General features: G+C 30.3%; 3 protein-coding genes across 7 annotated transcripts; all 3 read right to left on the bottom strand.

Annotated features, from left to right (window-relative positions):
* Window positions 1-11,040: 11,040 nt before the first annotated feature.
* On the bottom strand, window positions 11,041-15,855 carry LOC108489457 (zinc finger protein CONSTANS-LIKE 9-like). 3 transcript variants are annotated; one of them, XR_008285455.1, is made up of 6 exons: window positions 15,498-15,855; window positions 14,027-14,719; window positions 12,926-13,147; window positions 11,982-12,283; window positions 11,388-11,702; window positions 11,041-11,212 (listed from the first exon to the last, which is right to left on the bottom strand). XR_008285455.1 is itself a non-coding variant. In XM_017794052.2 (5 exons), the coding sequence occupies exons 2-5, from the start codon at window positions 14,597-14,599 to the stop codon at window positions 11,573-11,575; spliced, it is 1,227 nt and encodes a 408-aa protein (XP_017649541.1). In that variant the 5' UTR covers window positions 14,600-14,719; window positions 15,498-15,855; the 3' UTR covers window positions 11,041-11,572. The 3 variants fall into 3 exon arrangements, 2 of the variants coding, with proteins under 2 accessions (XP_017649541.1, XP_017649619.1); XM_017794052.2 differs by having other exon boundaries at window positions 11,041-11,702; XM_017794130.2 differs by having other exon boundaries at window positions 11,041-11,702; window positions 14,027-15,855.
* Window positions 15,856-17,939: 2,084 nt separating this feature from the next.
* Window positions 17,940-21,037, bottom strand: LOC108468045 (uncharacterized). 3 transcript variants are annotated; one of them, XR_008285409.1, is made up of 5 exons: window positions 20,762-21,037; window positions 20,591-20,672; window positions 19,194-19,592; window positions 18,741-19,050; window positions 17,940-18,235 (listed from the first exon to the last, which is right to left on the bottom strand). XR_008285409.1 is itself a non-coding variant. In XM_017768901.2 (4 exons), exons 1-4 carry the CDS (start codon window positions 20,938-20,940, stop codon window positions 18,907-18,909), a joined length of 804 nt encoding a protein of 267 aa, XP_017624390.1. In that variant the 5' UTR covers window positions 20,941-21,037; the 3' UTR covers window positions 18,597-18,906. The 3 variants fall into 3 exon arrangements, 1 of the variants encoding a protein (XP_017624390.1); XR_008285408.1 differs by having other exon boundaries at window positions 17,940-18,209; XM_017768901.2 differs by lacking the exon at window positions 17,940-18,235 and having other exon boundaries at window positions 18,597-19,050.
* A 265-nt stretch (window positions 21,038-21,302) lies between these two features.
* On the bottom strand, window positions 21,303-22,929 carry LOC108478579 (uncharacterized). The gene has a single exon (XM_017781045.2). It carries the CDS (start codon window positions 22,444-22,446, stop codon window positions 21,517-21,519), a length of 930 nt encoding a protein of 309 aa, XP_017636534.1. The 5' UTR covers window positions 22,447-22,929; the 3' UTR covers window positions 21,303-21,516.
* Window positions 22,930-22,951: the final 22 nt, after the last annotated feature.

The following is a 22,951-nucleotide window of genomic DNA, read 5'->3' as shown; positions in this document are numbered from 1 at the left end:
GCCTTTAATAGTACAAAGTGAGAGGCGTAAAAGAATTGGTCTTGCATTGATAGTATGGTTGCAAATGTGTATAGTTGCGAGTTGGTTCTTAGTTACATTTGGTGTCATCCATAGCCTACATACTTATAGACCAAGGCTTAGATCATATATTTTAGATTTTATGCTAAACGAGATTATGTGAAAAGACTTGTATATGCTAGTGACGAGACCAGTATTGAGCAAGTTAAGATGAATAGAATTACCTTTTTTAATGTGAGATGTTACAAACTTTAGGGGGATTAAAGTCGTCAAGGAACATGTTTGTTGATGAGCAAGTGGCAATATTTTTACATATCATTTCTCATCACCTTAAAAATCAATTTATCAAGCATTACTTTAATAGGTCTGAGGAAACCATTAGCAGACAATGTTTTAAATTCTGTCATACGCTTACAAAATCTGTTATTTAAAAAGGCAGAGTTAGTTACATCTAATTCTACATACCCAATGTGGAAATGGTTCAAGGTATTGGAGTGAGTTTCATATATAACTCGTACATAATTTAGTTGATTTAGATTTAAATATAGTATCCTAACTTGAGGTTTTATACATGTGATATGGAATTGCTTAGGTGCTTTAGATGGAACCCACATCAAGATTAGTGTTCCAACAGTTGATAAACTTAAATATTGAACGCGAAAAGGTGTCATAGCAGCAAATATGCTAGGTGTTTGTACACCTAATATGCATTTTGTTTATGTTCTTCTTGGTTGGGAAAGTTTTGTTGTTGATGGACCGGTTTTTTAAAATGTCATTAGTAGGAGATATGGACTAAAAGTTCCTAACGGTAAAGTGCAAAATTAGAGGAATTTGAATTAATTTTTAAGATCATACTTTTTTGAGAAGTTAACCATGATAAATATTTTTCTTATAGGTTGTTATTATCTAGTTGATGTTGGATCCACAAACTGTGAGGAATTTCATGTACCTTTTAAAGAAAAAAGATATCATTTGAATGAGTGGCATCACGATTACCAACCAAGTATTTCGGAAGAATTTTTCAATATGAAACTTACTTCAGCACGTAATGTTACTAAAAGATGCTTTGGGTTATTAAAACTTAGATGGGGAATACTTAGGAGTCCATCATTCTATCCTATGAGGGTGCTCAATATAATCATTATTTCATGTTGTTTGGTTCATAATTTTATTTAAACCTATATGAGTCTTGATCCTATTGAAACGGAGTTGGGAGAAGGATTACCTAGTAATGTGATAGATGACGATGAATCGAATATCGTAAATATTCATCCATCGGATGCATGGGCTACTTGGAAGATAAAACTAGCCAATCAAATGTTCGATGAATGACAAACATCTAGAAATTGGTTAGGTTTAGGGTAAAAATAGTAAACATTAATTTGTTTATGTTATTTCATGTATCTAGTTTATGAAACTTTGGTGGTGTTTGAATTGTTTTTTGTATTGTACTAGACTTGTTGATTTATAACTTATTTTCTTTTGATTCATCATGTGTTATAGTTTTATAAAGTGTCGACCTCTTGATTCATAATATTGAACTTAATTTTAATTTACGTTTTTTCTTAAGATAGTTTTTCACAATTAAGTGTTTCCTCCCAAAATTCTCGAGGAACCAAAAGGAAATGGGTTCCAGAAGAAGATGTTGCATTGGTTGTCTGTATAGTCGACTTGCACAATGTTGGAACCTTTAATGCAAATACAGGATTCAAAACTGATTATTTAAATGAGCTGGAAAAAATGTTTGAAAAGTTTTACCCCATGCTATGTTGAAGGCTAAACCTAATCTTGAATCGAGGATTAGGACATTGAAAAGGGATTGGGCAATCATTTATGACATGAGTAGTGGAAAAAACAATAGCGGCTTTGGTTGGGACGAGCATAGGCAACTTGTTGTTGCTGAAGATGCTATGTGGAACTCGTATATAAATGTAAGAATTATTTCAAATATTTATTATCTTGTTTTGACCAAACTTATATCTAATATGGATTCCTCATTTTTTATAGAGTCATAAAGAAGCCGGTCAACTCAAATATTGTAGTTTCCCTTATTATGACAACTTACTACCACCTACGCAAAAAAGATCGAGTCACTAGGAAAGATGCTCAAATAGCCACTGATATTATTTTTAGAAATAGATGTTGAGGATGTAGCTACTACAAATACTCATGAAGAAAGAAACGATTTCCATGGATGCGAAGTTGATGTTTCTTTGGATGTCATGGATCTTTCAGCTACACAACCGCAATCACTTAGAAATCAAGGTGATTCCACATTTTCAAAGAAGAAAAAAAAAATTTTGATGCAAGTGATCATAAAAAAAATGATTTTTGATGCAAGTGATCATATTTCTTCTACTTCATTTACTGATGCTGCCATTTTATTGGCGAAAAACATATGGACCATTGGCCTTGAAATCAGTAAGAGTATTGCCTCCAAAGTGCTAATTCAACAAAAGTCAGAAATAACCATTCAAGAAAATGCTTTAAAATTATATCCAACCTTATGTGAAGTAGAAGGTTTAACTAAAGATCAGCGCTATCGCACGTTGAGCAAAATTCCAGACCATCCAACGCAAATGCTTATTTTCTTTAGTTTACCTTCTTCTATGCGATTGGAATGAGTTATAAGATTTCTTGCTGACTATTAAAAATCATGGTTGTGTTGATAATATTTTGGTAACTTTTTGTGTTTGTAATATTTGGATGGTATAATGACATGATAGAATGTCATTATAATGTTGTAACTTTTTTATGTTGTAAAATTTAACATATGGATTATGACATAGACCTGTTCATGGATCGGGCCACCCGCCCCGGCTCAACCCGAATTCACTAAAGGACAAAAAAATCTTTTTTTTTACTAATGTTTTTTTCTTGTTGTTTTCTCCTTATTTTGCTATCATTTTACTATTATATTGTTACTATTTTGTTGTTATTGTTTGGATATTATATAAAACTTATTTTATTATTAATTTGTTATTATTTTAAAGGCATTTGTTAATTTTGTTATTATTTTAGAGGTATTTGCTTGTTTAGTTGTCTCTATCTTAGTGTTAATTAAGTATACATATTTTTTAAAATTTGTTTTCAATTTGTTAGGAAATATTTATTTTGATGTATTATATATATTTAAAAATTATATAAAAACAATATAAAAATTAATAAGAGCGGGTAGGTGGCACGGGTTTTAAAATTTTTATTCGGTCGGGCTTGAACAAAATTTTAGGCTCATTTTTCAGGCCGATCCGGGCCCGACCCTAGCAAATGGGCCTAAATTTTTCGTTGAGTCTGACCTTGCCCATGAACACCTCTATTATGACATATAAGCTAATGAAATCATGTAACTTTTGTTAATATATAAATATTATGTTTGGATGTGAAATATAATTCTCAAACTATTTATTACTTCTAATATTTTGTTTTTATTGTAGAATAATTAAATTATTTGTTTCACTAATAATATTTTAGCACATTAAATATTTATTGCAATTTAAAAATAATAAAGTAGGTTATATATTATTTTATAATATTATATATTATTATTTTTAATTCATATAATAATAATTACATTAAGAATGTTATTAAATTATATATTATTTTATTAAATTGTATTTAATAATAATTATGTTAAAATATGATTAAATTATTTATTTTTATTTTTATTAAAATATATTTCACAATAATTTTATTAAAATTTAATAACAGTAAAAATAATTATCTACTTAAAAATATTCGTTAGGGTACTTTGGTCATTTAATCTTTTTCCTTATACTATTACAACATTTATTCCATTCAACTAAACACAAGAATGCTATTACAACTTTATTTCATTCCATTCAATAAAACAATAGAATTACTGATTACAACTCTATTCAATTACATCCTTATTCCACTACAGTGAATCAAATCTACCCTAAATGGAGTAAGATAAATTGCAACAAATTACGTAATGTGGGATCTTGCCCTCTTAATAGAAAAAATATATCACATGTACATTTAAAAAATAAAATAAATGTCAACTCATAATTTATTCCGTAACTTTTACTTTTAAGTTTGCTCACTTATCTCTAATGTAATTCTTAAAAATAGGGATGATATTTTTTTCCATTTGTTTAATTGCTTTTTTTAATTATAAAAAAGCGGTATTTTGGAAAATAGAGAAAGCATAGTACCCTTAACATAAAAAATACATGCATAATTACTCAAATGATCATTGATCAATTTTTATAATAATTTTTTAATTATTTGTATAATTACTTCAATTTTATTTTTCTTCAAGAATTGAAAAATATAATTGGGATGTTGCAGTTACACTCAATTCAATAAGATTCATTGATTATAGTGATTTCTCAAACATACTATACACGTGCAACTACAAATAATTATATCTAAATCCAATTATTAGATAGCTATCTAAATACACCTTTAAAAAATCAAAATTTGAATAGTTAATTTATCTATGGAGAATGAATGATGAAATTGTTGAAAATATTTTAATTCTTATTTAAAATGATAATTAAATTAAAATATATAATCATAATTGCAATATTTTGATTTATGTTGGTAATATACTGTTTCAAAAGAAATTAAAAATCTAACAGAATTATTTCAACACTTGAAGCCCTAAAATATCCAAAAGATGCCTAAAACGACCTTGAAATTTGCAGAAAAAATCTATCAAGGACTTGAAAAGACTACTTTAAAGCAAATTTATCTTTTTCTTTATGCAAAATTAACCTATAAATACATATTATTTGTATTAGAATTATATTAAGTCACATTCAATATTATTTTATTTTTGTGTTTTCTTCTCGACATAAGTTGCTATTTAAAGAGATTTCCAAGTTCTGATTTATCAAGTTAGTAAGATCTAATTTGTTTTTATTTTTCTTTAGCCTTTTGTATTTGCATAATATTATATTTTAATTACAAATATTTGATTGGAATATTTACCTTGTCAATTAATCACAATTTTTAATTATTCTATTCCTTATGGCGCAGACAGTATGATTGAGTATAAAGTAGATCATAATTCATGTTGTGTAAATAAGTAATCTGGTCTATTATGTGTGTATGTTAGTTAAAAGTAGTTCTCTATAATTTTTAATGCTATTAATAAATTAAATCTTAAGTGCTTCATTATAAGATTATCTCGGAAAAAATTTTAACGAGTTTCTTTTTGTTATTAAGAATATAATGAAATTAATTGTTAGGTGTGATGTCAACAATTATAACTAATTTATTAAAGAATATTAAATTAAAATTTAATTTTCAAAAAAAATTAATTGATTATAGTTTGACTTGACATTGGTGTGGTTATTTATTTATTTTGTTTCTTAATTTCATCTTTAATCCTTACCCAATTCTATAGACTATTTATAGTTTTAATGGGGACACATAACTAATGTTACATTATATTATATTTATAATTATACATATGTTTGAATATGAAATAATTATACAATGAAAACACAATATAATAAAATATAAAATATAACCTCAACATAATGCAAATATATATGGAATTTATTCCATCTGTCAATGCTCAACTCTTTTATTAGTTGTATCAATGAAGAAGATGATAAATCCTAAGAATGCATTATACAATTACTTTTTAGATTTCTTTTGATATTTTTCATATTTGTATTAGGAGATATTTATAATTATTCCTCACAATAATGTTGTTTTTAAAATTTCAGGAATGTTTCAATATATTTAGAAGCCTAAAACAAAATTATAAATTGAGACTTTTAAATTAATTAATCATTAGAAAATTATAAAATTTTTATTTAAAATTTATATTTTAGCCTTTGGAGATGCAAAATTATCTATTAAACTATTATAATTAATTTCTAGTAACATTTTTTTTCAAATGATAAAATAGTTAATTTATTTCATCTTTGTTGAGACATTGTTGATTTTACGTAAGACTTCATCGATTTTAGTTTTGAGAAACTTTTCTCAACTGATGCAATAAAAACTGTGTAAGAGTTGTGTGGCCTAAATTCTATTAAATAAAATAAGAGATAAATACAAGTCAAGTTAAACAAAATATATTTTCTTCCTAGAAGATTTAGTATTTATTAGTATAATATATTTAGCATTTATTAGAATAATTTATTTTACCTACAAATTTAACCTATAAATAGGCTCTTTTACAACATTAGAAAAACACCCATTAAAATATTAGAACTCATAACACTTTTAGAGAATTTAGTGTTTACGTTTTGAGGGTTCTTTGTTTTCGGGTTTCGGGGTTTAGTTTTATCTCCATTTTTTGTACTCTTTGTTCTTTTACCATTATAGTAAAATTATATTTGCCTGTGGATTTTTATCCTCTTTTGAGGGGGTTTTTTCACATTAAATTTGTGTGTTTAAATTCTCAATTTATTCCGTTATTTTTACTTGTTCGTTGCTTAATAGGTTGATCCCCTACAAGTGGTATTAGAGCTAGTTCAATTTTTCGTAGATTAGCTCGTTCAAAGATAGCAACAACAAGTTTGACATTGAAAAGTTCAATGGTGTCACAAATTTCAATTTATGGCAAGTTCGAATGATGGCAATTCTAGTTCAGATCGGCCTGACAAATATCATTACTGAGAAAAAGCTTGAGAATCAAGATCAAACAGAATGGGAAGAGGTTGATGAAAAGGCACTATTTGTAATCTAGTTGTGCCTCGCGAATAGGGTATTGCAGGAGGTATTGATGGAGAAAACCTCATCTGCCTTGTAGAAAATGTTAGAAACTCTTTATGCGACTAAGTCTCTGGCTAACCGTTTAGTGTTTAAAAAATGTCTATTTACATTTCGCATGAATGAAAGTGAGCTTCTTAGAGATCACATTAGTCAATGTATTACTCTTTTGAATGATTTAAAGAATGTTGAGGTTAAGATTGACGATGAATATTAGGCTATGCTATTATTGTGCTCTTTACCCTCTTCATACAAGTCTATCAGGGAGACCCTGATTTATGGCAGAAACAAACTCTCGTTCGAGGATGTGAAGGGTCATTTGTGGAGTAAAGAAAAATTCAACAATGAGTTTGGTTCAGATAGCAATGTAGATAGACAAGCTTCCGTTTTGGTAGCATCAAAAAAGTAAGACAAAATGTGTCACTATTGTAAGAAGTTAGGTCATGTCAAAGCATATTATTATAAACTGCGAAATAAAAATGCTACTGAAAGTAACGAGGAAGATGTAACTGGTGCTAACTTGGCTGATGAAAGCGATGATGATTCCTTATTAGTGTTAACGAGCGATAGCTCTGAGCTTACGTCTGAGTGGATCCTAGATTCAATATGTTCTTTCCACATGTGTCCCAACAGAGAATGGTTTTCCACATACAGTTCAGTTGAAGGTGGAATTGTGTGCATGGGAAATGATTCATCTAGTAAGGTAATTGGTATTGATACTGTTAAAATTAGGATGCACAATGGGACGATTAGGAACTCTCAGATGTCAAGTATGTACTTGATTTACAAAAGAATCTCATCTCCTTAAGCATTTTAGACTCGAAAGGTTGCAGAATTAACATCAAATCGAACGGCATTAAGGTGTCTCGTGGGGCTCTCATTTTGTTAAAAGGTAAAATGACCGATAGTCTTTATATTTTGGAAGGTTCTACAGTGAGTGGTGAAACCGGATGTCCTTCGTCAGTTACGGAGTCGAAGTCAACTCATTTGGAACAGAGACAACTTGGTCATAGTAGGGAAAAAGGTATGACCATTTCGTTGAAGAGAAGTTCTCTTTTGGATACAAGTTTTGAAAAGTTAGTGCATTGTGTTTGTGAAAATCAGACTTGAGTTAGTTTTGATTTGGCAGTGCACAAGTTGAAGGCTAGAAGTCTTCCAGCTTTTAAGCACAGATTCAACTCAGTTAATTCCCTACATTGTTCAAGATAGGCCTGTGGCGGGCTTTGGAAAAAATGGTGTTGTGAGAATTCGTGTCAAGGTAGAGATTATTAGAGTTGTGTGACCCAAATTCTTGTTAAATAAAATAAGAGATTGCTTGCAAGTCAAATTAAACAATATTATTTTTTCTAGAAGATTTAGTATTTATTAATATAATATATTTAGAATTTATTAGCATAATTTATTTGACCTACGAATTTAGCCTATAATAGGCTCTTTTACAACATTAGAAAAACACCCATTAAAAGATAAGAACTCATAACACTTTTAGAGAATTTTGTGTTTATATTTTAAGGGTTCTTTGTTTTCGGGATTTAGTTTTATCTCCATCTTTTGTACTCTTCGTTCTTTTGTCATTATAGTAAAATTATATTTGCTCGTGGTTTTTTATCCTCTTTTGAGAGGTTTTCCACATTAAATTTATGTGTTCAAATTCTTAATTTCTTCTGCTATTTTTACTTGTTCTTTACTTAATTAAATCGATCCCCTACAAACTGGAATAATTAACATATTCTATAAGCAATATATGCATTTGAAAAGGAATCAAATCTTTATATAATTTAGTATGTCAATTCGAGTGTATTTTTAATTTCATAATTTCTTTCAAAACTTTTAACTCTAATGAAATTTCAAGATTAAAACAATATATTTTCAAATTTTCATTATCTAGTGACTTTAGTTTTTCTACATTGAATAAAAACCAAAAATATCTTCAAATATTTTAAATTGTTCAAATCTATTTTGGAGAGAAAAATTGTTTGATCTATTATATATATAAAAAATAATCGATTTTAAAAGATTTTGAGGAGTTTTATTGTTTCATTATCAACATTCCTTCAATCCTTTATTTCCACGAATAATATGTTCTTCACGAAATTCATCTCAATAGATATTTCTTTAGCACACGTCATAGCATTTTGAAGTCCATTTTCTCTATATTTAAAAAAAAAAAAATTGAAAGAAGAATTTTTAGTTGTTCTATAGTTACATCAATGTACATATCTTTTGATCGTAAGTTTTTGTTAGCTGAGTTCACAACAAATAATATTTCATACCAAATAGTCATGCCCGACAAAAACTTAAAATTTTTAAGCTTATGTATTTCTAAATATTCAACTTCACTTTTAATTTTAAGATCATTACTAACTTCAATTAATTTCAATAAAGCATCTCTTATTAGTGAAGCGTAAAATCTTATAACTTTAACACTTTCAATACAATTTTCTCAACTTATTTATAACAACGATTTAAGAGTTAAGGTCAATTTATGATCTTATAGAATTTTTCATCTTTTCGTTGAAAAAGAAAATAATGAGTATATTTGTTATAATACTCCAAATTAGGTAAAATATAAAGTAGTAATATAACTTTCAAAGTTAATTAGAATAATATGACTTGGCTATAAATTGATTGCCAATGGCGATAAGAGAAATTTAAAGAGATATTCTTTAATCTTGATTCTTAAAAAATATATGAGAGGATTTCAATTCGAGTTTAAGAAGAACTAAAAACTCTTACAGAGAGAAAAATATATTGTTTGATTAGTTTAATTATGATAGAAAACTTTCAATTAAGTATCTATAAAAAAAATTACTTTCCAAATCATCACCACCAATAAGTTTTCTTCTTTTAATGTTGGCTTTTCGACTTCTAATGCTTTATCGCCGTTAGGCCTAGATTTATTAACTTTTAATGTTTACAAGAGCTGTTAAGTTCTAATGAGTAAATATAAAAAAAATTGTAAAGTAATAAAGCATTAACTTGATACGCCTACTTAGGGCTAGTTTGGTAATATTTTAAAAAAGTATTTTTGAAAAGTGATGTGGAAAAGTACTTTTGAAAAGTTTGGTTTAAAATTTGAGTGTTTAACATTCTTTGTCAAAAAGTACTTTTAAGAAATAAAATGTTCATTTTAGGCGTGCTATTATTAAGTAACAAATATGTATTTAAATAATATTTAAATTAGTTAATATTATAATATTTTAGTAAAAATATAAAAAGATTATTATAACTTGTTAATATTTTAATATATGAAATATAGATTTTAAATATTTTTAAGCAATAAATATTAATTATTTATAAAATTTAATTAGAATATATAAACTATATTTTAAATATTTAAATATAGCTATTAAATATTTGCAATTAGTATTTAAAAAATATTTTTATTTTTAATTAATGATTTTAATACATTTTAATTAAGCATTAAGAATAAAAAAGGAAAAGTACTATGTTATTGGAGGAGTGAGAAGTAATTAAGCACTAAAAGTGTTTTTGGGAGAGGAAAAGCTAAAAAATTTAGCTTCTTCTTGTTAGAAGTGCTTTTCAAAAGTACTTCTAAAAAATTAAAAATTTCAGTAAAAAACATCTTGTTTAACACAGCTTTTATTCTAAAAGTACTTTTTGAAACTAAAAGTACTTTTTTTAAACATTGCAAAACAGGCCCTTAGTGCAAAATAATAATTTTTTTTCCTTTTGATTATATGAAAGATATAAATAAATCTACATAATTTTGGTTCTAACTTTAGATAAAAACACTTAAACTTCTATTTAATAGCTAGTTATATATATATATATATATATATACATATATATACACACACGAGGCCCATATTTATTCTTGAGACACCCTTCAACATGCATTTTTTAGAGACAACGTGTCTTATTATTGTACCCATCACTTGTTTGTATTTAAGATTCATGATGTTTTAACATACTAGATTTAAGATTTAGAAATGCAACAATTTAAATCAATAATTGCATCGATTAATATTGGATAAAGTGATAAAACACATTACACTCTTAAAAAAAAAAACTCAAGTCTGAATCCTAAATACAAGCCCAAAAAGATTAATCTTACGAGCCAACATTGGTTCCAAAAATCTAAAAACAGTAAAACACTCAATATTCTATTCAAAATGCAACATACATAGTGGATATCTTAAAAATATTTAAAGATGACAAATCCTTTTTAACATTCCTGTTTAAGAGGAATAAGCGAATAGTGGTTTTTTTTTCTTTTTTGTATAAATTACAAATTTTTTCATCCAAGTGCATGTGATTAAATCCTTTGCTATACATCAGAAGAGAAAATTATACAATTGCATGTTTCTTGACAAATAAAAGATCTATGGCTATACATTCATTAGAATAAACAATAAAAAAAAAATTTAGAAAGGGAGCAAAATTAGAGCAGCATGCTTATTAGCATGTAACTTTGCATTACAAGTTGGAGCTTCTTAGCATGTCATGGTGTCCGGTGCAGTCGAGCAAGCGTGGCCTGTCAACAGCAACAGCAACAGCAGTAGCAGCTTTAAAAGAGGGCTGAGAAAACAAAGTGTCCAACATAACAAACACTGAAAGCATATATATATGGCTTGGAAGATCTAACATTTTTATTCCCATACGAAAAAATCAAAAGAATTTGAGCAGGTGAATTCACTTGAATGCATTACAGCAGCGACGGCAATCAACGCGGACCTTGCTGAATGATGCCGCAATCTGTTAATTGTTTATGTTTATGGAGAACCATGCCCGGCCAAGTTATTCATGGTTTGGTTTTTTGTTTTTGTTTTTGTTTTTTTTTTGCACCCAACAACTGGCTTTCCTTGATATGAGGATAATAAAAACAGTTGTACTCTCAGCAGCTTCGAGTTGGGTTCAATGGATCATAATCATAGTCATCACCAGCTTTGACAAAGCGTCCCTTCACACGCTTTCTCACATCAGCCCTTGCTTTTCGAGAGGCATATCTCACTCGCTTTTCAAACCTATCATGCAACACCGGAGATGTTGAACATATAAATGATTATTCCAAACAAGACTAGAAGTAAAATAAAATGTTAAAACCTACAATATAGATTCTATATCGACCTTCCAAATGGATTGTTGACAAATACACAGACGCAGATAGAGTGGATCATAAATTCACATTTGCTTACTTGAGAGCACCAAAGTGAAACAGACTCCCGCGGTGGCAGGATTAGTAACTAAAATTGCACAGCCTACAGATTACGACACTAAGATATAGGTAATCGGCATAGACTTACTTCCGTGTTTTTTTCTTTTCCTTGTAACGCATGACAGCATCACTTCGAGTTGCCGATGAGAAGGGGCCTTCAGATGGAGGACACCAAGGGACCTCTCCCATGAGAAGCAATGATGAAGCTCCACAATCTTGGTAATCTCCTCCGCTACTCTCTCCAGTAAGGCCAGAAAATGAGAAGCTCGAATGGTCTTGCCTTGCCGTAAAACACAAAATTGAATCGGTTTTATTGCTCATCATGGAATCAGCAGATGCAGCATTGCTGCATGCTGGCTGGATTGCATTCACCAGTCCAACAGATGAGCCCTGGACAAGAATATTTAATTCCAACCGTAAGAACATTTGCCGAGTAGAAACTTGAAATTCTCAGGGGTTCAAATTAGGGTATAATTATTTACAGTAATTCTACTAAAGGAGAAAAACAAATTTGTAATAGTCAAGCAGAATAATGCTCCAATTTTTGAAAGCATACATTTGACACGAGCGTAATTGACAAGAAAGTTGCTTTATTAATAATCAAATTCAAGATAATGCTGAAAGATCAAGTACTAGCATACTTACAAACTTGAGAAAGCCTACCAATAATGGTATATAACCAACACGATTTAAAAGAGGGATATTTTCCCAAAATTGAACAAGAGTAAACTTCCTTTTTGTATGTTGGTCATGTCTGAAAATACGAGGTTACTGTTTTCATGTATATACTTCTGACCCAAGTAAAGAGGGATATTTTCCTTTGGCAGCTATTCAAAATGAAAAGCATGTCTGAAAGTCAAGGTTATTGACGAAATTGATACCCCCAACAGACAGAATGGGAAGAACTAAAAGCTGAAATATCTAAGACTGCCGCGGAAAAAGAAAAGCATAACATCTAGGAGAATGGCAATACTACTAAAAAATATAGATGATACAGATACCATAAAGCAAGACGAAAAAAGATGAGAGAACCTCAGCAGCCACTGCACCCTGGTAGGAATCAGTAGCAGACATGTCCTTCGTCCCAAATAAGCTATCAATCCCACCATTCCCAAAAAGTTCTTCTGAATGATTGAGAGTTAATCCAAAGAGTTCTTCATATTTTTCAAGGTTCAAATCAATTTCATCCATGTTGAAATCATCATAAAGATCATCTTCGCAAACTCCAGGACACTTTGTTTGAGGACAAGATAACTGCAAATTAACAAAGGTAAGAATTAGTCCCCAAACAGAATATATTGCATCTACTAATAGTCAAGGAAACATGCAGAAATTTTGAATAATGAAGTTTTCACCCATATGCTAAAAATGATTTTGGATCATCTAATGCAAAAATTATCTTGTTTCCTATCACCTTCAAACTACCCCTTTCCCTCTTGATTAAAAACAAAATTGTAGAACTTCAATGATGTAGATGGATGGTATGCGTCCAGAAAGTAATTCTTGTGTTTAGAATAGGAGAGATCTACATCCAAGTTTATGAACCCATGGCAAAAATAGGCATAAGAATAAAAGTAAAATTGAGGAAAAGGTTACAGTTTAGTAATCATACAGTGAAGGCTGAAATGAATCATCTACAATATTACCCTAAAATTTAAGTTGCTTTTGGGCCAAGTAACAGAAATATCCAAAGAGACCAATAAAAAAACAAAATGAACAGAGGTTTAATGAAAGAATGAAATCTTCTACATATACCAGAAAATCCATTCAAGTTCAAGTAAAAAAGACATCCTAGATGTAACTTTGCTTTCCATCATAAAATATACTCATAAGAAAAGCAAGGAATAGAAATTGGCATATAGTTCCTCCCCAGAAGAAAGTTGACACCTTAACCTCAAAGCTGGTTTTCCAGCCAGAAAGAAAAGTTAGCACTCAACAGTCACTGTTAATATGTTTTTCAGCATTAAGTGCAGACTTTAGAATGCATTAGCAAATTTAAACCCGCTTTGTAGAAATACTCAACGTAGTTGTTTACTATTACCCCATGGAACTCAGATAGCAAGGGCTAGGAAGTACCTCAAAAATATTTTATCTAAATTCATTAAAGATAAATATATCATATTCATCATTTACCTCGGATAATGATGTGTCGGCTGTTCCAGCTGGCTGATCAAGTAATCCTGGTCCAGATCTGAGTTCAGGAATTGAAGACCCACTCCAGCTACTTCCCCTATCCACATTGTAATCACGATTAACTTCAGCATCACCAGTATCATTCTGGCTAATGGTATTTTCGGTAGGGTACCAGGAAGTCTCAGTGATGCTCATTTGCCTTAATTCCTGCTCACATGTAGATTCACCTGCAGAAGGGGATTGCGAAAAAAACGACCATATGGAAGAAAGTTCTGCCGAGGATGGGCAACCAGAATAACAATTAATTGTTTGCCTCCTATGTGTCGAATTCAAGGTAGAGGTACTGTGACCCATCAAATCACAATTCTGACAGAAATATACCCTTTCTTCAACACATCTAACAAAAGCAGGTTGTGAATTGCATCTTTCACATAACAATGTTCTCGAATGACGTTTTGACAGTGCGTTAGCAGAATGGACGTTTCGATCGCAAGACAAACATAAACAGGCAGCATCAGACCGGCAATATACTGCTGACGGTTGATTTCCGCAGAAATCACAAATGTAACCCATTCCAATCACACTACCCCAACAAAAGCTAAAACTTTTCTCTAAAATTTTACAGACTTCTAAGCAAATAATAAGGGCAAATAGCTTCAGAGATGATCATCGACTCCGTTATTTCTCCTTGCACTTCAATAGTTATCAAAAGCAAAAAAGAGGAAAAAAAAAAAAAAAGAGTTAGCTATTACAAGAGAACTCAGTTCATTTATGTTGTAAAAGCATGCTAATCAGTAAAAAAACTTAAATATCCATTGATTATAGAGGTTGCTTAATTCCTACTTCTAAAACAATAATGATACGGCTCAAGGTCAAATTCTGGAAGACACTGTAATCATAAAAGGCTTTCACGTGATCAGCACTATTGAAGGGGAAAAGTCTCAATAATGTTATGATCACAGCCAGAAAGTTAACAGTTTTAAGCACCAATAAATCAATGCAAAACACACACTCATAATAGAACAAGTAGAAAAAGAAAACATACACTCATAATCCATGACGACTGAAACAGTCAAATAAAATAAGAGAAAACAAAGAAAAATGAAAAAAGAAAACAGTTTTAATAAAAAGGAAACAGCAGTGGAATATGCATTCCAGGAAAAAGAATTATAAGCAAAACTAATTCCATGTCAGAGCATATTAAACAAAACAATCTAATATCATAAATAAGGTAAAAGGTTGAACGTAAATCAAAGAAGAAAGCCAGAACTATAATCCAAAGATTTAAACTCCATAATCAAAACAAACAGCTTAAGCAGGAAAAAAAAAACAGATGATCAATAAACAAACCAAGAGACCCAGAAATACCAACCAAAATACAAATCCAAAACCCAGATAAAAGAAAATAAGTGAAGGACCCAAAATGGAAAATCAAATTAAGAACTAAAATAAAAGAAAATAAGAAATTTACCTTGATTAAAAAAATGGATAAGACATAAGAGGACAAGATCGGTTGCTAGCTGTACCATTAAAATTAAAAAATTACAAAAAAAAAACGAGAAACCCTAGAACAAAGTGCTTTCCAGAATTTGTCCCTCCCCCTCTCTCTATTATTATTATTATTATTTTCTTTTAATTTTGTTCTTATTTTTTTTTTCTGTGTTTTCAGTTTATGCGAGTAAGAGAAGAGATACTGAGATGGAAACTGGTGGGTGTATATTAGGAAATGTGATGACATACGATGAGAAAAAGTGTAAAGAGAGAGAAAATAATTTTTAAATAAATAAATTTAATAATAATAAATATAAGGGCAAAATGTTAGTGAAAAGCAAAGTGGAGCTCTCTTCATTTCAGATATATATATTTAGTGTGAATTTGGAAAGGGGATACTTTTACTTACAGTTAGTGTAAAAATAGCGGTGATAGTAAAATTAAATATTGTAGCAGAGACAAAAGGTAAGTTAAACGCACTGCACCACCACCTCAAACGAAGCCTTAGTTTGAATATTAAATTATATATTTTCTTTTTACTTATAATAATTATTCTCATTTATAATAAATATAAATTATGAAGAGAAATTATTTAATAGACTGTTAATAGAATTTTTAAATTTCAATAGTAAAATTAGGAATCAACAAATGTTACATATCAATTTTTAAGCTATGATTTATATATTAAAATTAAAGTTTAACTATTTATATTAATTGCACGAAAAATATTTAAAATTTATATTTCATATATTATAATATTAATAATAAGCTATCATAAATTATTCTATTATAATTGTAGTATAATTTAAGTTGAGTATGTGTTATTACAATAATAATAATAATAATAATAATAAAGACACGACAAAATAAAATACATTGCATTTAAATCAATTATTCCATCACTTATGAAAATTGTCTTTTCATATGATTTTAGTATCTAAAATATGGTTTATATATTCAAATTAGATTTTACAAACAATTTATGTTATTTACTTATTTTCTTAAAAATTAATATTTCATATATTATAATATTAACAATTTAAATATTATTTAAATTATTTTTATTTTATAACAACATATTATAAATAAATATTATAAATTTTCTTAATAATTTTTTACAATAATACTTTAATTTTTTAAAGAAATATTGTTTAGTGTTAATGAATGAGTTTTAAAATTTAAAAAAATATAAATTATTGAAGTAATAAAATTGGAAGTTTAAAATAAAGAAGGGCTTGTGGAAGGCAACTACTTAAAATCCAATTAGAGAAGACAACAACCTAAAAAGTAAAGCCTAAGATAATAGATTTAATATGATTGTGATGCCACTTCAACTTCAACGTCAAGGGTAAGATTAAGGAGAGATTTTGGTTTTATATTCAGAATTATTTTAAGACTTCATCCCATCTTCACTTCACTATTTGTTAGGTAAGCAACATTATCTTATTATCTTATAAGTAGCTAATAATGTTATAAAAGTTTCACTTCCTCCTAGGTTCTCTTTTCATGGAAATATAATAAAATAATCTAATATACTAAATATTCAAATGCTATTATTGATTGAGATTTATTTAATAAATTCAATTTTAATTTGATTGGTATTAATATTATTATCAATATAAGAAAACGTGTGTTTAAATATGTTGAAGTATATTATTTTCCTATTTACGTATTAAGAAAAGATTATAAATAATTTTAGACAATGTGTTATGAAAACAAATACGATTAAAAGCTATAAATAATAACCAAATCAAATGAAAAAAATTCATTTATCATATTTAGTGAAAAAGGCCATTGAACATCCAACAATGGCTTAAATGATCCACACCAGACCACAATGTGGTGGTCCCGCTACTATTTTATAAATAACAAACAACAATGATGCCAACACTTTATCAACTCAATTTAATTTCCACTTTCTTGTTGTACAAACTACAAAATGTTCAAAATGCTGCGCTTTGATCTGCAATGATGAGAATAAACGTCACCATTTATTTGTGCTTTTTCGTAGGGAGCATTGCCTCCTATAAAATGACAAAAGATAAAAAATTATTTTAGTCATTATTAAAATTATAAGTTATAAATAAATGTAACGTTAAAATTACATTTTGATAACTCAAGATTAAAATTTTATTTTAAAATTCTTTTAAAATTTTAAAATATATAATGATAAAATTATATTTTAAAATTTATAATTTAATTTTATCTCTCTTAAAATAAGATTTTAGATTGTTTCTCTGTTCGCCAAAAACATTTATAATAATATGTTGACATAAGTTGATTCAATTAGTTAAGTACTCATTAATACTTTGATAAATATCAGGATTTAAGTCTAATCAATATTCTTATTTGGTAAATCACTTTTAAATCGATGACATACTTTAATTGAAATTAGAGATTAATAGAGATTAATAAAGGCAGGTTTTAAGTATATAAAGAGTGTAATATTTCACTTTTAAACAACCACAAACCTAAAGAAGTGTTGTACAAATTTGAGAAGAAATCTAATCTACCATTTACACATACACGTTACTCCAAGTCCTCACTTTGTACCACAATTTACACACAACTCAATAAATACTGATATAACAAACCTTTATCAAAGAAAAAATACAATAAAATAAAATAAAATAAAATGGGGAACCTAACAATGTTCTGATGATCATTCCTGCTCTGCAAATCAACTTCCCAACTGATGAAGAAAGAGACAAGTTATGCCTAGGTCACAATATAAAATAATTTCCAACATGTTAACAGCAAGAGTTTACAACTTCAATGGGTTGAATAATAAAGAGTTTGATACTTTTTAAGTAAAGTTTAGAGTTTGAAGCTTGTGAGTTATGATAGTAAAAATAACATTGAAAGAGTTTTCCCTTTCGTTTAAAGTCCAACCCAATTTGATTTAAAATTGAATTGAAGTCCAAAATAACTATCAAAACACGGGTTTGACATATAAATATGACATGTAAATGTATAAAATTTTAATAAATTTAATACTAATATCTTTTAATAAACAACTCAATATAAATATAAATCTCTATATTATACACTAACATCCATTTAATTTTGGATAGTCAAGTTTAATTAATTTATCAACATCAAATTGTATTTTAAAATTTTTTTAAGTAAAAAAGGTACAAGGTTCAAGTAATAAAACAACTAAGTAGCCTGAAAGAAATAATAGAAAGGGTCAGACAATCAATCAAGAAACAAGTTAGATCACCTTTCAGTTCTTCCTTATATCCCACAACTATAGAACATATAAGATCACCATTCATCAATTTTAAGCCACAGCTGACTGCAATTCGTATTATATCCCACAAAATCCAACAGCATGGGCCCCAGTTTTCACTACAGTATGCACCCATTGGCATGTTAAACCTAAACATTTAACCATAGAATGCAAGCCATGGCTCTCCAACACCACCACCACTTGCTGGCTTTGCTGTTGGAATCCAATTTGTGCTAGTTTGCTCTCTCTGGAAGTATGTCCCAGTCGTGCTTGCCGCAAGCTGTCCTATCTCATACAGGGTCTGAAAAATCATTTCCCACAATTACATATAAATCAATATTGATCTCAAAACCCACTTAGCATGCCAGGATAAAAACATGAAACCAATTAACAAGCGATGCATGGTTAACCTTATTTGCTTAAAATTGCCGAAAAAATGAATACCTGCAGGTCCTCACTTAAAGCTTGATTAAATGGGCTTTGGCTTCTTTGCCCGACTATAATAGAAGTTGGCAAGTTTGCAGCACGGACCAGGTGAAGAAAGCAGGCTAAAGGCTCGTAATGAATTTGCAAAGATGGAGGTGGCTTCTGGGTTTTGGCAGCAATGGCTCGACTTACATCAGTCTCGGGGCCTACTTGGATACTATAGAGAGGAAGCTTGCCGCTATTTGTTGTAAACAACCTACCTTCCAACCTCAGCTTTGATGCCGGTACAAGAAAAGGGGCTATGATAGTGGGTACGGTAGATGGTATGTGCTCTGCATCTGCTATTTTAGTCAGAACTGAATTTATAGCCTGTGACAGTAGTGGCGGCTCCAAATGATCCAACATTACCATTGTTGCCTGCAATGAGTGAAAGGAAAGATATATTTCTTTCAGTGTGTTCAATACGAAAGATGGAAAGTATAGTTAAAAAGTGGTTAGTGGTAAAGTTTCGAATAAAATTGTTAATTTTATGTTGAATGTGTACAAATACAAATCCTCTCATTTTTCCCTGTTCTTCATCTTATCACAAATTAGGGGAAGGCTGGAAAGAAAGTAGTTTTCCTTCCAATCCTTACCGTTCCTTACTCTTTCCCTCCTACCAAACACAGGATTAAAGTCATCATTCTATTTATTGCAGTAATCCAGAGGATTCATACACCCATTCTTGAAGACAAATGACCTTAGTCATTTTCACGCAAGGCTGTTCTTTCTCAAGGATGATTGCTTGACCACTAAGACCTCGGGATCAACAACGCCAACAAAATGAAGGCTTGAAAAGAAAATGATGCCCTTGCCAGCTACTACTCAGATCTATTTCTATCCTCAGTTTATGTCTCATGTTCTGCACCTCCTTAAATCACATTCATCGTCATCATCTTATCAGGAACACAACAAACGAATATTCATTGATCAGCAACTATGAAACCATCAATCCGGCAGGAAAACCTTTTCTAATCTACCCCAGGGAAAACTCTAAAAGTAAGACTTATAATTTTTCAACTAAAAAATCTAACCTTTGAATATGTCGACTGAAAGAGGGTTCTGTGAGGCACTTCTTTCCTAGTTCCTAATGAGCTTTTACCCCTTTAATTTATTGAAGAAAAATATCAAAGTAAACAGTCCCCTTTTTCTCTCATTTTACCAGGAACCAGACACTCTAGAAAAAGAGATAGCTTGATAATTCTTCATTTCCAATCAAACTCTAGAAAAAGAGATAGCTTGATAATTCTTCATTTCCAATCAAACTTCCAAGCAAATCCACAAAATTCACCAAGAACAGAATTTATATATATTTTTAAAAAAATGAGTTTTGAAATTAATGGCAAAAGGAAGGAACCATTCAAAAGAAACAGTACCTTTAGATTTTCTCCATCCATAAATTGAGTAATAGAGGCATTCAATTTTGCATCACCTAATTCCAGGTCGACTAACTCGAAGCTGAAAACATATAAACATACAGCTTTCTTAATCAGTGTTTTTAATGAAGATCAACCAAGAAGAGACAGAGAAAGAGAGAGGGGACTCACGCTTTACTACAAGGATGGGGAGTAGGATTGAGAGCTCGGGCGATGGCGTTTCCGAACCCATCTTGGTCATGGTAAACGAAGAACACATTCGAAGAAACCTTCAATCTCCGCAACTTTCCACTTAGTGTTTCTCCGCTGTTTTGGAGTGAGAGTGATTCCAGATTTTGCTCTAGATCCATGAAAACAATACGGCACTCGATGACGATGATGGGCTAAAAGGGAAATGACACTAGTCCTTTCCTTCCATGAACACTCACTCCCTTTTAAGAGGGTTTTCTTTTTCTTGTAGAACAATACTAGTATAGTAATAAAATAAAGGTTAAAATATGCTCCAAGTCTCTGTAATTTTCATACAATTCTAATTTAGTCCTCTACTTTTATTTTTAACGATTTAGTCCCCCAATTATTTTTCTTTACAAATATTAGGGTGTACATGTTATTATATGAATCAAGGTAAGTGAATAAACAAAAGGTTTGGTTAATATCACTAAGAAATGTAAGTGAAAGTATGAGAGCATAGTTATTATATGAACAAATATAATATATTCAATATTATTATTTCTAAATCATGTGTGGCCTATTCCTGAATAAATCAAAGCAGTGAAGACTATCTGCTTTAATAACTTTCAATATTAGGGAGTACATAATTTACAATACTTCAACAATATACATGCATTTAAATTACCTGTATATGTATGCCCTTTTTTTAAATGGAAACAGCAAAAAGAAAAAAAAGAAAATTGCTTTCAATATCCTCACTCAATTTTCCAGGCATAAAGGAACAAGCTGAATTCGGATGCCGTGGCGGGGCTTAGTGTAGAATAGTACTTGCTTCCGGCATCGCTGTCTCCTTCTTGGCTACTTCCTTCTTTGTCACTCTCTGCATCAGCCACCACCGGTTTGACTATGAACACGCCGTGGCCAGTTCCAAGGCTGCTAAACATCCAGTCATGGACATCCCACATGACTTGAACCGGTTGCTTATCGACCAGAACAGTCTGGTTCCCTCTGAATTTCCATTGCAAATTCTTGACGTGAATCAAAACTACACCATCCATGCTAATCCACATTTCAGGATCTTTTATTCCAGTCATCGAACTCTCAACAACAATTTCGTGTTCTTTGCTTTTTTCATCGAATCTAGCTCGTGTCGCGAAGCTTTTCTTGGCAAACACGTTTTCCTTCTTGTAAATCAAAAGGGGTTGAACCAAAGCCGGTCTCGCTTTCGTTCTTTTGTATGCCTTTTTCTTGTAATCCCCCAATAATAGAACCACCTCTTCGTCAGCAACTAGGGCGACATAATAGTCCGAGACAGGTTCGGGGCCACTGGTGAATTTAGCTGAACGAAGATCCCAGTAAACATCCACTTGGCTCCCTTCAACCTCAAAGGATTTATACCCTTTTTTGCTCCAGAAATGCCATGGCTTAAGATCGATCTTGCACGAGTATTGGAAATTACCTTGCGTGCTATTCACCAGGATGCTGAGAGAATGGTTCATAAGGTTCTTACACCACAAAATCTTGACATTCCGACAATAACCTACTATGTTCGTTTGGTACATCAACGTGACGGTGGTCTGAGCGTTTTTGTTGTTTGTCTGAGGGTGAGGTTCTTCCGTTATTCTTTCTGCATAATACGCCGAGCTTCCAACTGACTGAGTTCTCAAGGGAAAATGAAATGCCATTTGTAAATGCAAAATTTTTATTGATTTTTCATGCAAAAAACCTCTAATAATTCGATTCTACTGCATCTGATCTGATGGTAAAAATGGTTTCCTGGACTGTTCATATATGTATGTAGATATATAACCCTATATGTGTATATATATAGGGGTTAAAATCAGGTTACCTTGTGTTGGGAAGTTTCAAAGGATTAAACCGACCTGAAACCTTAGCTGATGAACAATGGTAAAGAAAAATATTAATAAATGGTGCCAAAATGAGATTGCAGAAGAGAAATGTGTGAGCATGCTTGTTTGGTTTTGGCAGAAATTGTGATTTTCTGGGAAAGAGACAGAATGAAAGAACAGACAAGGAACTTTGTCTCTCCATGGAGCGAAAATCTCCATCCAAAGGTTGTAAGCAAAAAAAGGTGTCCGAAACAAGGGGATGACGAAATTTTCCTCCAACCAATTTGCTATATTTAGTCTAAGTTTGCCATTTTCTAAGGAAATTATACCTTTTGTATCT

This window comes from Gossypium arboreum, chromosome 7 (assembly GCF_025698485.1).
Source record: "Gossypium arboreum isolate Shixiya-1 chromosome 7, ASM2569848v2, whole genome shotgun sequence".
Taxonomy (NCBI): domain Eukaryota; kingdom Viridiplantae; phylum Streptophyta; class Magnoliopsida; order Malvales; family Malvaceae; genus Gossypium; species Gossypium arboreum.
This window is presented reverse-complemented; position numbering and strand designations above follow the sequence as displayed.